The sequence below is a fragment of the Gigantopelta aegis genome, chromosome 9 (assembly GCF_016097555.1).
Source record: "Gigantopelta aegis isolate Gae_Host chromosome 9, Gae_host_genome, whole genome shotgun sequence".
NCBI classification, from domain to species: domain Eukaryota; kingdom Metazoa; phylum Mollusca; class Gastropoda; order Neomphalida; family Peltospiridae; genus Gigantopelta; species Gigantopelta aegis.
The window spans coordinates 60,144,956-60,160,029 of NC_054707.1; the positions used below are offsets into that span (position 1 = coordinate 60,144,956).

Below are 15,074 nucleotides of genomic sequence, written 5' to 3' on the forward strand. Positions count from 1 at the left end.
TGCGTGTGTGTGTGTGTGGTGTGTGTGTGTGTGTGTGTGTGTGTGTGTGTGTGTGGGGGGGTAATGCTGGAGCAAATTATCAAATTCGAGCAAAAGAATAGAGATAATCGGGCAAAATGAGCTTGCCTGAAACCTTTTCAAAATGTATTTCAGCATTCTACACACAATATTATTTGTAACCATGTAAAATTGCGTAATGATTCGTTTGCAACCTTATGTAGCTACTTGGCAGCAATGCCAAGATAGATAGATAGATAGATAGATAGATAGATACATACATAGATGGCTAGATAATATATATGGCAGTCTTCTCAGCCAATCAAGGTCTCACTAATGAGAAGAATATGCTCTGGTTATAACTTCCAGTTCGTTTTCAAGTGATATAATTATATTCGAAATCTGTATTAATGTTTGACCTTTTTTTACATTTGCATACTTGCTCACCTTTCTGTTAGTCCTATGTGAACACTATATCTGTCACCTGCTAATTTCTCATTGTTTTTTTTTTAATCTTTTATCTGTTCGGGCTTTTTTCTTGAAGCACCTGATATTGGATTTAGTTTTCTTGTTCAGCTATCCACGCCTTGTTCAGGATGATTAGTTTTGTGTTCCTATGTCTTGTTGGTAATTTTGCTCTCTTTGATTACATACGTACGTACGTAAGTACGTACGTGCATACATACATACATACATACATACATACATACATACATACAGAATATAACATAAAAAACCCCGAATAATCGATTATAAAAATAATAAGTATCGTCATAACAAAGATTTACAACCAGACTCGGGTAGGAACATAAAAGCCGGCACTGCTAGGCGAAATGGTGATCAGTTACGCTATATGCCACTAAATATTTGGGGTTTTATTTTCTGAAATGATAAGTATGTGTGTGTGTGTGTGTGGGGGAGGGGGGGGGGGGGGGGCATTTCTTATGCTATCTATATCAGAATGTCAGAATATATTTGAATTTATTTACAGCTTTGTTATTTTTCTACATTTAAGGATCGGTGCATCTAATTGAAGGAGTCGTTACCGTGAGTAGTTTTATAAATACGTTACCGTGATAGGTTTTTTTTCTTCAGGAAATACATTACAGCGAGTAATTTCATATATAGGTTAACGCGAGTAATTTTAGAAATACGTTACCGTAATTTTATAAGTGTAATTGTGCGTGTGTTTGTGTGTGTATATGTCTGTGTATGCGCGTGTATTTGCCTGTGCGTATGTATTTGTATGTGTGTGTTTAGCAAAATTTCGCATATTAGTTGGATAACTTGTATTGTGCCCAATCCTTTTGTGTGTGTGTGTTGTGTGCTGTGTGTGTGGTGTGTGTGTTGTTTTATGTGTGTGTTGTGTGCTGTGTGTGTGTGTTGTGTGTGGTGTGTTGTGCGTGCGTGTGCGTGCGTTGTGTTGTGTGTGTATGCGCGCGCGCATACATACTTTTAGACTTGAATTGTTTTCTTACAATATACATGCATAATTATTTTTGACCAATAGATCTGTGTTTTGGAAGATAAATATTTTAAAAATTTGTTTTATACACATCCGTATTTGTTATTTTTTTGTTTTATTGGTTTGCCATGCAAGGGAAATAAGTACGGAAGCTGAATATCCGGATTAACGAACACATTTATATAGAGAAGAGTATGTATTGTATGTCGGGTGACCATATGGTGGGATTTCCTGACTACTGCAATAGAGTATCATTGGACGTAAGTTGCAGCTTTGTTTGAATAAACTTCATCAATGGGCAACTGACAATGGCTTTAGATTCTCAAAGGCAAAAACAGTTTGTATGCATATCTGCCAGAAAAAGAGGTCCCCACTTAGATCCACAGTGAACAAAAATCCAATTCCAGTTGTGGAGGAGACTACATTTCTGGGGGTTATATTTGACAGGAAGCTATCCTTTGTGCCCCATCTTAAATATGTTAAAAAGAAGGGCTTAAAAACTCTCACTATTTTAAAAGTTATTGGTATTAGGGAATGGGGAGCAGACCGCAAGGTTACGCTTCCTCTGTATAGATCTCTCCATTGTATATGGCTCGGCACGCAAGTCTTACTTGCAGATACTAGATCCTATACACAACCAGGGAGATAGGCTTTGTCTTGGTACATTTAGAACATCTCCTGTAGAGAGCTTGTATGTTGATGCACACGAACCTTGTTTGGGTGCTAGACGTGCAAAGCTTTCTCTACAGTATACTACCAAAATTAAATTATTACCGAAACATCCTAAACATAATGCGGTGTTTGATAATAAATATATGAAGTTGTTTGATGCAAGGCCAAATGCTATTCGTACATTTGGTCTTCGCATTCAGCGATTTTTGTCCATTTCCAACATTGATTTATCAGACACTTTGAAACCTCCTTCATATTTTGTTTTACCACCTTGGTGTATTTCACCACCTAAAATTTTAATATTATTTATTTGTGATATTTTATTTTTGCACAGTTCTTTATACTGTGTTTTTATTTGTCACTTTATGTTTTGACTTTACCATAGTTTGACATCCAATAGCTGATGCATTTTTCTTGCTTGGGTATCGTTAAACATTCATTCATTCATTCATTCATTCATTCATTCATTCATTCATTCATTCATTCATTCATTCATTCATTCATTCATTCATTCCTGACTACTGGACCGGATTATCGCGGTTTCACTGCATATATATGATATGCAATAAAAAATATGTTTTAAGTTAAAACAACAGTTGTACGTAATGGTTACTGAAGATTAGTGTCTAATTAGTGTCGTAAAATAATTTCTAAGGAATCATTCAAAAATGTATCAACATGTTACAGTACAGCTAACAGTAAGTAAATCAAGACCGTCATCAACTGTTGTTAGAAAGATTCATTGGATATAACCATTGTTTTATTGATGATAATGATGATGATGGTAATGTGTTGATGATCCTGAATATAGTATACCTTATTTTGGTGTTCATGTCCATATAGTCCAAAACATAATATGGCAAATATTGAGTAGTATAACTTAACAACTACGTTGTGCAATCTAATTAAAATTAGCTCCACAGTTTTACATTACATGTTTTCAAATTATTTTTAAATCACTGGCAGGATTCTGCAAGTAAGGTTTTGATTGGTGGACATGAGCTCCAACTGGCTGGTGTTAGATCCACATGTAATAGTGGAGCTAATTTTAATTAGATTGTACGTTGTGTTGCATTAGGTCTCTGAAGTGCAAATGAAAAGGATACTAGTAGTTATTTAAAAATACCTCTCAGCAAACCTGAAACTACGACTATTTGATGTCCAATACATTATTACTTCGATACTTGGTAGACGAAAAACCCACTGACGCCAAACAGGATACATTTTCCAAAAATTAACAGTCTCTTTTATATATATATATATATATATATATATATATATATATATATATATATATATATATATATATATATGCGGTTCGGCTAAAACATTCGATATATATGGGACAGGTATTGGGTAAGGCTCATATAAACTGGACGCGGCGCGTGCGTGCGGTGGCTGGCAACATGCGTGTCGAATGTTTTAGCCGAACCGCACGGACGCGCGGCATCCAGTCTATATGAGCCTGTAAAATCCGAATGCACTGTACAAGACGATTGATCCTGCGACACATCGCTTTTCAGGTGAGCGCTCTCCCAGTGACCTAACTCCCGCCATTCATTAAATTAAGAGGACACTACGTACCCTGTTTTTACTGGAATTTGTTTTTACAATAAATCATTACAATCGCTTGCTTCCTTACTGTGCCAACTAAAAATTATCGTACACCATACATGCTAATGTATTAATTGATATTTGTTTCAGGGAGAATGTCCTCGCTTACCCTGCCCTAATACTAGCTTCTGCTCGAAGACTGCTCCAACATACTTCCTCCACAATGGGATGAAATGTAAGGGGTGTGACGAGTGCATCATGTCAGCGCCGGTAAATGGAGTTTTCTCCAATTTCTCTTTTTTTCTCCACAAATCACGCACATTGTAGTGCTACTAATCATATGTTTTATGAACTGCCGTTTTGTAAATAAACGACAAAAGGTTAATCATAACCACAATAGCAACACAAATATACAATATTTATAATCAAATTCTACAGGAAGAAAGGCATGGATGTTTTGTTCAATACACCTCATTCTTGTTATTGTGGTGCCAAATATACATGTGTATAGGCTCTTTTACACATATTCGTTATGCCTCTTCTAGGACGTTAGAGAAAAATTGTGATTATCACAAGGGCGTAGCGTGATCTGGACCTGGGGGGGGGGGGGGGGTCGAATATGAACCAAGTGGACCCTTTTCCTATTTTGGTTTTGCACCACCAGAAACTCCATATGTATAAACCTGTATGTTTTAGCTCTGTAAGCGGACCACCCCAACCTCCCCCTCCCAGCCTACGCCCCTGTTATCATTTATAGATAATATATGAATAATACATAATAAATAATGCATAATACATAGTACTGATAATATGAGGTTTTGGAATTGACGTTTTGTTGTGAAAGTCACATTTCACCCATCTGATTTTGTGCGAAGCTTTACAGAAACAATAGTATTACTGCCTACTATCTATATTAAACCGTTGAACACGCCTAGTGATTATAAACAACAATCAAAGTTCGAGTGGTTAAATGTACAGAACCGGTTTTAAAACTCTTGCATTTTCTAATCATCCGGTTAAATAAAGTCACCAATTACCCTCATATATTACTCAGCTACAAATTTAACTAATTAAATGGACAATGAAAAAGCTGTCATTGCAATGCAACATGTTTTTGACACATCAAGTGAAATACAACCGTTTGTTTGCAGACCTGCCAAGTTTCGTGCGCTTCTTGTAAGATCGACGAATATAATTCCTTGCTCTCGCATCCACACGAATTTTGCCCTGTGCATTCTTACGCATAATCAAACTCCTAAATGAGACTACCGGCCTCGGTGGTGTCGTGGATAAACTGGTTAGTACTGGGTTCGCAGCCCGGTACCGGCTCCCACCCAGAGCTACTCAATGGGTCAGTGGGTAGATGTAAAACCACTACACCTTCTTCTTTCTTACTAACCACTAACAATTAACCCACTGTCCTGGACAGACGGCGCAGATGGCTGAGGCATGTGCCCAGGACAGCGTGCTTGGACCTTGATTGAATAAAAGCACGAAAATAAGTTGAAATGAAATGAGACTGTCCTACGTTTGCTGCTATTGTAACGTGTTTTTCTGATCGTCCTAGTGTTTGTGCTATCCTAGCCCGAGTACTCTCATTGTGATAGTAGGACGAATCTTACACAGGTACAAATCATATTGCAATAGTACAACACATCTTACAATAGTCGAAACATGTTACAATAATAGGGAACATTACAATAGTAGGAACATTTTTACAATAGTACAAAACATATTACAATAGAAGGATTTTGGTTTTATAATAGTAGGAAACATATTGCAACAGGAGGAAGCATTTAACAATAGTAGAAAAACATTTTACAATAATATAAAATATATTACAATAGTAGAAGCATATTACAACAATAGGAACCAATAGACAATATTAGGAAACATTACAGTTGTACTAAATATCGTATAATAGATGAAAACGAGATAGTAGTAAGAAACATCTTACAAAAGAACAAAACGTATTACAATAGCTGAAAACATCTTACAATACTACGAAACACATTATATAATATACCAAACATCTTACAACAGTAGGAAACATGTTACAATAGTAGGAAACATTGTACAACAGTGGGAAACATATTACAATAGTAGGAAACATTGTACAACAGTGGGAAACATATTACAATAGAAGGAAACATTGTACAACAGTGGGAAACATATTACATAGTAGGACACATTTTACAAAAGTAGGAGACATTTTATAACAGTAGGAAACATTTTGTAATAGTAGGAGAGATATTACAAGAGTAGGAGACATATTACAAAAGTAGGAGACACATTACAATAAGGCCAGACTCGGTACCGTCGTTTTACACACAAGTGGAACTGTATTAATTATTTTCCATAAATGACCCATCCTATAAATCTTAACAAAGCTACACCAAGCGTGTAATAAAAACACCTTGACAGGTTTGTTTGCCATTAGGCAGATACATATACAAACGTAATCTACGAAAGTTACAGTGTATGCAATGGTTTCATTGTAGTCGAAGAAAGCTGTATCTGGAGTGACTCAGCTTCTACACATCTGTCCCATGGTCATGTGCACGATGCCTCCACCGTGTGACGTGCCCCTGGAGATGCACCATATGAAGCTCGGAGATCTCGTTTGTCCCACGTGTCAATCATGTCCACAGGGACACGAGACAGGACCGGCTCCTGTGACGGTAACGCCTTTTTGATATACATGTACATTGTGTATGTATATAGTTTACAACATTTCAATCGCATTCAGTCAAATCTGTGTGCCAGACTATAAAGGTTTTTAAAAATATATTTTATATTGGTTTTGTGTGTACACGTATGTTTCTCTTTTTTTTTTGTTAAGCTGTGATATAACATAACAAATACAACTATAAATATATTCATAGATGTTTCAGTGGTAGATCGAAAGGGTTTAATAAACCAAAGGTGATATATATATATATATTATATATATATATATATATATATATATATATATATATATATATATTATTATTATTATTATTATTATTATTATTATTATTATTATTATATATATATATATATATATATATATATATATATATATATATATATATATATATATATATATTTATATATTAATGAGCTTATATACCAAATACTATTCGAATGATATGTAAAAAAACACCCACAAATAGCCGAATCTACAATTGATCCGTTTACAAAAGGCAGATCCAAAATTAACCACGGATGAGTGTGTAGTTTATAACTAGACTTACCGGGCTGTCTATTGTATTTACAAGAGGCAGTTCCATAATTAACCACGGATGAGTATGTAGTTGATAACTAGACTTACCGGGCTGTCTATTGTATTTACAAGAGGCAGTTCCATAATTAACCACGGACGAGTATGCAGTTGATAACTAGACTTACCGGACTGTCTATTGTATTTACAAGAGGCAGATCCAAAATTAACCACGGATGAGTATGTAGTTGATAACTAGACTTACCGGGCTGTCTATTGTATTTACAAGAGGCAGATCCAAAATCAACCACGGATGAGTATGTAGTTGATAACTAGACTAACCGGGCTGTCTATTGTAGCTGATAACTAGACTTACCGGGCTGTCTATTGTATTTACAAGAGGCAGTTCCATAATTAACCACGGATGAGTGTGTAGTTTATAACTAGACTTACCTGGCTGTCTATTGTATTTACAAGAGGCAGTTCCATAATTAACCACGGATGAGTGTATAGTTGATAACTAGACATACCGGGCTGTCTGTTGTATTTACAAGAGGCAGTTCCATAATTAACCACGAATGAGTATGTAGTTGATAACTAGACTTACCGGGCTGTCTGTTGTATTTACAAGAGGCAGTTCCAAAATTAACCACGGATGAGTATGTAGTTGATAACTAGACTTACCGGGCTGTCTATTGTATTTACAAGAGGCAGATCCAAAATTAACCACGGATGAGTATGTAGTTGATAACTAGACTTACCGGGCTGTCTATTGTATTTACAAGAGGCAGATCCAAAATTAACCACGGATGAGTATGTAGTTGATAACTAGACTTACCGGGCTGTCTATTGTATTTACAAGAGGCAGTTCCATAATTAACCACGGATGAGTATGTAGTTGATAACTAGACTTACCGGGCTGTCTATTGTATTTACAAGAGGCAGTTCCAAAATTAACCACGGATGAGTATGTAGTTGATAACTAGACTTACCGGGCTGTCTATTGTATTTACAAGAGGCAGTTCCATAATTAACCACGGATGAGTATGTAGTTGATAACTAGACTTACCGGGCTGTCTATTGTATTTACAAGAGGCAGTTCCATAATTAACCACGGATGAGTATGTAGTTGATAACTAGACTTACCGGGCTGTCTATCGTATTTACAAGAGGCAGTTCCATAATTAACCACGGATGAGTATGTAGTTGATAACTAGACTAACCGGGCTGTCTATCGTATTTACAAGAGGCAGTTCCATAATTAACCACGGGTGAGTATGTAGTTGATAACTAGACTTACCGGGCTGTCTATCGTATTTACAAGAGGCAGTTCCATAATTAACCACGAATGAGTATGTAGTTGATAACTAGACTTACCGGGCTGTCTATCGTATTTACAAGAGGCAGTTCCATAATTAACCACGGATGAGTATGTAGTTGATAACCAGACTTACCGGGCTGTCTATTTATTATAATCCTTAACATGCATTTGCGGTGGGGTAGGTAGGCTGAGGTGATAATCGCCTGGAAAAGTATAACTAATAATTGTGACGTGTTTCATTAAATTAATTAAACAATGGATGTTCGCTGGGGTTTTATTACGGCACCTGTTTCAGAGGAGTGTACCTCCAAAACTTACCTCTCGATCAGCTACTGCCAACAGACCCTTTAACCATGTATCTCGAATTCACTACACTACTAGCACATATAATTATTTTTCAGACCTCCCCCTCCCAAAAAACCCCAAACAAAAAACAACAACACACACCCTAAAAAAAAAAGAAGAAAAAAAAAAAGCCCAACCCACAAACATGTTTCGTGTGAATTACGAATACCTTAAAACATGTTTTATTTTATAAAATAAATAATTTGTAATGTAAAATTGAAGACTGATTTAGTTGGGGTTTTTTATAAATAAATAAATAATTTTTAATGTAAAATTGAAGACTGATAACCCGTACGTATTGGTATGGTTCGCTGTACTGCGGCCACTAAAATAGACTCGCCCGATATTTTTAGAATTTGTATGCTCCCAAATAACGTTATAAAAGGCGAAGTGTGATTGGTCAATATTTAAATTATTATTTACAGACGAAATGTTACCTGGACATTGGGGACTACGCAGTGTTGTTAGTTTTAAATCACTGGCAGGATTCTGCAAGTAAGGTTTTGATTGGTGGACATGAGCTCCAACTGGCTGGTGTTAGATCCACATGTAATTGTGGAGCTAATTTTAATTAGATTGACCAAGCAGAGTCACGCACCCACGTTAGGCGCAAAAGCCAGTTCAGCGAGTAAGCACCAATGCTCAGGGCGTTCTAAACAGACCGTTATAACCGTTGTTATGATCCTTAACTATTTATTAACAAGTCCAACAAAACTCACGTCTACAGTATAGTGACATAACAGTTTATAACAACCAGATTATTGAAATTTGTTCGTCCATTGTTTTGTTTTTTCATGGATGTTACCAGATCCGTCTGAAGAAGGACGCCTCCCCCATCTTGGCGTGTCCTAAGATCCTGTGCATGGTCCCTAACAACCACTGCTCCGTGCCGCTGCAAATATCCAAGATGACCTTCTTGGGGCATGAATGTGCCGGATGCCCCTACTGCCCTACTGACCGTGTTTGAAGTAAGTTGGATTTCCTTACACATGCATGTGAACAGTGGTGTAAAAACATTCAGAATTCAGCTCATAGTGCAGGCCACGTTATTAGCCCGCGTACTCTGCCGTACGCACAATATTTTACGCGAACCGCCGTTCAGTTCGCGTGTCGGTTACGCAAAATTTTATTTACGCGAACCGCAAATCGGTTACGTCGTGACCTGTAGACGTTCAGAAATTAAAATTGCAAACTGCACGATTACAGGAAGTTTATTCATGCAGACATATTACTAGTATTCCGATAGACTGAATAGCATTCTGACAAATGTTTTAGACTGGATACTTGATGCGCAGCATTCTGCAAACCAGTAGACAACGTTATATTGCAACAGTTGTAACTTGCGACCAGTCTAAACCTAGGGATGTGGTAGGCATTTAAAAATAAAAGCTAAACTGATTTTAAACAGGTGAAACCTCTGTACCATACCTATATAAAGGTCATTTGTTTTAGCATTTCAGATCAAATCCAATCTACAGTAAACTTTGTGAAAATTATTGTACACAAAAAAAAGCTGAAATCGCATAAAAAGCTGGAAAATGTGACCCCTGTAAAATGCTCAGTATAGAGTCGAGCCAAAGTAAATGTGCATGGACCGCTGGGAACGGCTAAATTATCTGCTTCTATTTTATCTCTAAAGGAATATGTGTAGAAAACATTTTGTTTCAGTACTGGGGCTGATATTTAGTCCTTTTACAATATTGTTAATTTTAGCAATCATTAAAGAAACTGTTTTATATAACGTTTTCTTTTGTATTTTGTTTTAACTTTATGTCTCAGAGAAAAATTATGTATTTAAAATATAATTTTAACGTAGCTGTTAGGAAACTGATCAGGTAACCCACGGGTTACGCAAATATAATTCACGTAACCGAACAATTGAATACCTAGGTAAAAGCCACGTGAACTGACTTTCTGTTACCTCAGATTTGCAAATATTGTCCCCTGAGAGAGCTAGACGGACATTTATAAGGGTATGTCGAAAACATGTTCGATTAATGATATGTTGTCTTTTTTTGTTGTTAAAAGCAAATTTCTACTTGATTTTGTATAATCATGTCAAAAGACGTATAAAAACAAATAGCGTGGTCTTTAACAATATGTTCTACGCCATATGACAATAAATAACAATGAGTTCATTCATTCTTTCTCTGCATACCTTTACCTCATTTTAGTTAGTATTTTGAATGTATTTTTCAGACTGTTGTGGAGTGCATGCTGAAGAATGTTGTATCTTAGTAGTCCATATTGAAATAAAAGATTGATTGTCAATCAGTGTTTTAGTTATTTTAAAGGGACAGTCAACTCAAATATGAGCCTTATGTGTTGGAAAGATGCATACTCTGACCACCAACACATACTGACACTTTAAGAAATAAAAAATGTGTAATTTTAGAGTTAATAAAAAACATTGATTATTCCTGCTAGCTGAGGGCAGCCATTTTGTTTCGTTTTTTTTTTTTTTTTTGTGACGTCCGGCGCTATAGCTTGGGGCGAATTTACGTCAGCTCCGACCATCTCCTGTATGCACAGTGTAAACAAACGCTCTAATTTACGACAAGGTGCTTCGCTTTCATCAACTTGACTTGTAAAACAACATAAATGACTTGATAGTATAATAAACTATTTAACTAAATATATTTCAATTTGCATCAATAAAACGAAATTGAGTTATAGTATTTTTCTCTCTTAAAAAATCCAAAGAAAAAATGCATATTATTAGGCCTATTGGTACAAAAACGACCACTCACGATACCCAAGTGATCATTTTCTTTTCTTTGACTAAGTAGTGATTTTAAATGGGAAAGTCTACTTAATCAACGGTTTTACAGAATTATTTACAGTAATAAAGCAGGAGGGCTGATAATGTTCATTACGATTTTAGGGGCGTCCGCGCGGTTATCACATAATACCCTGTGATCTTAAGAAAAAAAGGCACGTATTTTTAGTGTGTCTAGTCAAATTGATTGGGGACCGTCTAAATATACACCTGCCAATCAGGAAACACAGGTACAGGCCCCGGAAAGAAAATACCAATTAACTATGAAAACACTCCGATTATTATTTCAGTATGTGGGTTGATTTATGGAAAAAACGTAATACAGTTATTTCGACACTTTGACAATGGTGGTTTATTTTGTATTGAAAAATAACATATACTTATTGCTGGCTTACTGGCATGGACATTATTACAGAACATTGCGATGCATCCGCAAAATCCAGGTACGTTTTGTTTCTTCATTCTAACCACCGGCTCGCCAGAGGGCGTATTCACTGGGATGGTACAAAATAGCTGCGCCCGTTATATATAATAGACGTCACATTTAACCGTTTTATTAATTAACTATAAGATTATACTTGTTGATATTAAGCAATAATGTGCATTATATATCATTGAATATGCATACCAGACCAAAAGCCTCGCGCGAGAGCATCCCTTTAAGATAGTTTTCCACAAACCATAGTTTCAATGAATAACAAGACAGTGCTTGGATGATAAAGGCCGCAGCTTTTTTAAAGGGACATTCCTGAGTTTGCTGCAACTTTTAATATGTTATCTACTAACAGGCCCTTTTTAACGATTGTAATTACATATCAAATATATTTTTCTGCATAAAATAATAGTGTCTGCATATTAAACGTGTTTCTGAACGTTCTAATATTTTTACTAGGTTAAATTTCATTTCAAACATTATTTTTTCGTACGTACGAAATTATTTGAAGACAGAATCCAGTTTGGGCTTTTTATAAATATTAGGACGACCAGAAACACATTGAATATACAGACATTGATATTCTAAACAAGAAAATATATTTAATATGTAAGTTTAATCGATTAAATATTTTATTAGTCGGAAACAACTTACAATGCAACAAACTCAAGAATGTCCCTTTAATACAACTAAGGAAATATGGTGTGCACACATACATGCAGTATCCCTAATTCGATGGGTAACTACCCCTTAATGGTGAGCCATAGCAGGGCAGCTCTTTCCAACATGTATATGCATAAGTGGGTATGTAACGCTGCTTATCTACCTACCGGTAATGGGCACAGCAGCACCCAAACTACTCCCTAGTGCAAAACAGCAGAGTATACCAACTACAAGTAAATGCAAGGCTGTAAACCAAGGCAAGTTTCGGCCCTATACCAGAGCAATAGGAAGCATTTGCCAGAGCATGTGAGAACTACCAATGAATTCCAACCAAAACACTCCCAAGGGTAAACCAAGACATATTTTTGGCCCTATATCAGAGCCATAGGGAGCATTTATAAATGTAATAATTTACATTATATTAAAACCAAAGCTTCATGTGTATGTTGAACCTCCCTCCATATCCTGCCACACGGAGCTGTCCATACAATTCCGCCGCCAGTCATCTCCCGAACCTACCACTAAAATTAATACCCAACTCCACATTTAAAGCTGCAGTTCCTGGAATAGATGATCCTTACATGTAAGGGGGTGTCAATAATTATGTAACGCTCTAAGGGGAGAGGAAGAAGTCGGTGTATTCGATTTACGTATCATTTATCAAGACTATATGTTATTTATATTCATTACATAGACCTAAAAAGGTGGGGGGGGGGGGGTAATTGCGCGGTCGGTCTAGGATCGATCCTCATCGGCGGGCTCGTTCCAGCCAGTGCGCCATGACTGGTATATAAAAGGCCATGGTATGTAATATCCTGTCTGTGGGATGGTGCATATAAACGATCCCTTGCTAAAAACATTTTTTAGCGGGCTTCCAAGGCCCGTGTGCAGGGATTTGAGCGGGGTTGGGGGTTACAGACTGTGCTGAGCGAAGTTTATATGGCGTCATGCTCCCCCTGAAAATATATTTCAATTTTGTTTAGCTTGGGCAGGTAAGTGTTTCGACCCCCAATATCCTCCCCCTTCACATATACCCGTTTCCTGTCTAAGATTTTATGTAAAAATTACCAAATGTTTGACATCCAATAGCCGATGATTAATAAATCAATATGCTCTACCATTTATGTCGTTAAACAAAACAAACTAACTTTACCCTTTCCATACGAAATAATATTTATTTGAATTTGATTATAACACTCGTAAAATTAAGAAGTAAAAACGTCCAATGTTTGCTTTAGTATATTTTATATATAGTCGAACCTGCTCTCACGGTCACCTGTACATAACGGTCACCTGCCTATAACGGCCACTATAAATCCCCCAATGCATTTCCTTCCTTATTTGACCTGTACATAACGGTCACCTGTCCATAACGGCCAGCGGTCACTATTTTTCAACAAAATCACAGGTTGAACCTGCTATAACGGTCGCAAGATGATCGTCGTGAAGACGTTTTTTGGTGTATTTTTTTTACCCTGGTTATGTCTTTACTTTTTCAATCATGTTAAAAATTATAAATTAAATGTGTTTATATGGCCATGTCTGTAGCTTTGAGTTTATTTTCCATCAAAGTAAAGTTCCATTGTAATTCTCTGATCGTAATTGAAAAGCAAACGGACACTCAATAACTTCCGTGACACGCAGTTACTGGTTGTGTAATTCGATTGGTTCTCAACATCCTCACTGAACAGTAGACGACTTCCCATTGGCTGTACATAATGTAATCTGTATGTATGGTCACTCTATTGAGTCTCGAGAAACAAAACAAATGAGGTGTTATGTTAAGTGTCTGGTTGTTTCTAGCCAGACATGTTTGATAAATAAACATGAATTTCTGAAGGCGGCGGTCATTAAAGATGCCCCGTGTTAGGATTATTTAATGACTCATGATCTTATTCAGGTGTAATCAACGGTCATACTCCACTGAAGAATTAGCGGTGACATGAAACAAACAAATGAGTTAACATGCCACATGGGTAATAACCTTCAATTAAACAAAATATCTTCTGACATGGACAGTCTCGTGTAATAAAAAAAATCTTATTTATTTATTTCTTCTTTCTTTATGACAGTTGTGATATGTTTTAATATATGGGTTCTAATTTTTAACCTGTATATAAGAGTCACCTGTCTATAACGGCCACTTTTGTTAGGTCCCTTGGGTGACCGTTATATACAGGTTTGACTGTATAAAAAAATATACATGCTCAATGTGTTATACAAACTAAACTTTGAAAGTTCTACTAACACTTTATAAAATATTAATTCGTACAGCGCAAGATTTCTCATTTCATCTTTTGAGACGACCCCTACAATTTCAAATCCGCAAACACAACAGGCTGTCGTTTGTGCTTTGCCGAGCAATGGCGGCATAGGCGACGAATCGAGCGTATACTTTTGACGATATCCGTTGATAGCGAACACACACAAGTTTTTTAAAAGTGCATTTGGGCTTGTATTTCATATTTGTACATGATGTTGTAATATGGTAACCAGAGACATGTAACATTACATAAGATACCGTTGTGGAGGAAATAATGCCAGCTGTTCACCGATTAAGTGCATTCCACCGTCCCACTTAAAACCACGCTGCCCAAGCCAGGAAATGTTCACTCGTAAATGATCCAGTTGCAAAGTTCG

General features: G+C 36.5%; 1 protein-coding gene across 1 annotated transcript; it reads left to right on the top strand.

The window, feature by feature from the left end:
* Positions 1-537: 537 nt before the first annotated feature.
* Positions 538-10,830, top strand: LOC121382112. The gene is made up of 6 exons (XM_041511614.1): positions 538-624; positions 1,013-1,044; positions 3,839-3,958; positions 6,190-6,369; positions 9,368-9,527; positions 10,759-10,830. Exons 1-5 carry the CDS (start codon positions 594-596, stop codon positions 9,524-9,526), a joined length of 522 nt encoding a protein of 173 aa, XP_041367548.1. The 5' UTR covers positions 538-593; the 3' UTR covers position 9,527; positions 10,759-10,830.
* Positions 10,831-15,074: the final 4,244 nt, after the last annotated feature.

What these genes read in the sequence shown, in the direction of transcription:
- LOC121382112 (XM_041511614.1), top strand. Translation starts at nt 594, where the DNA reads ATGATTAGTTTTGTGTTCCTATGTCTTGTTG. An exon ending in TGTGTTCCTATGTCTTGTTG is followed by an intron (nt 625 to 1,012) that starts GTAATTTTGCTC and finishes TCTACATTTAAG; the next exon opens with GATCGGTGCATCTAATTGAA. An exon ending in TAATTGAAGGAGTCGTTACC is followed by an intron (nt 1,045 to 3,838) that starts GTGAGTAGTTTT and finishes TATTTGTTTCAG; the next exon opens with GGAGAATGTCCTCGCTTACC.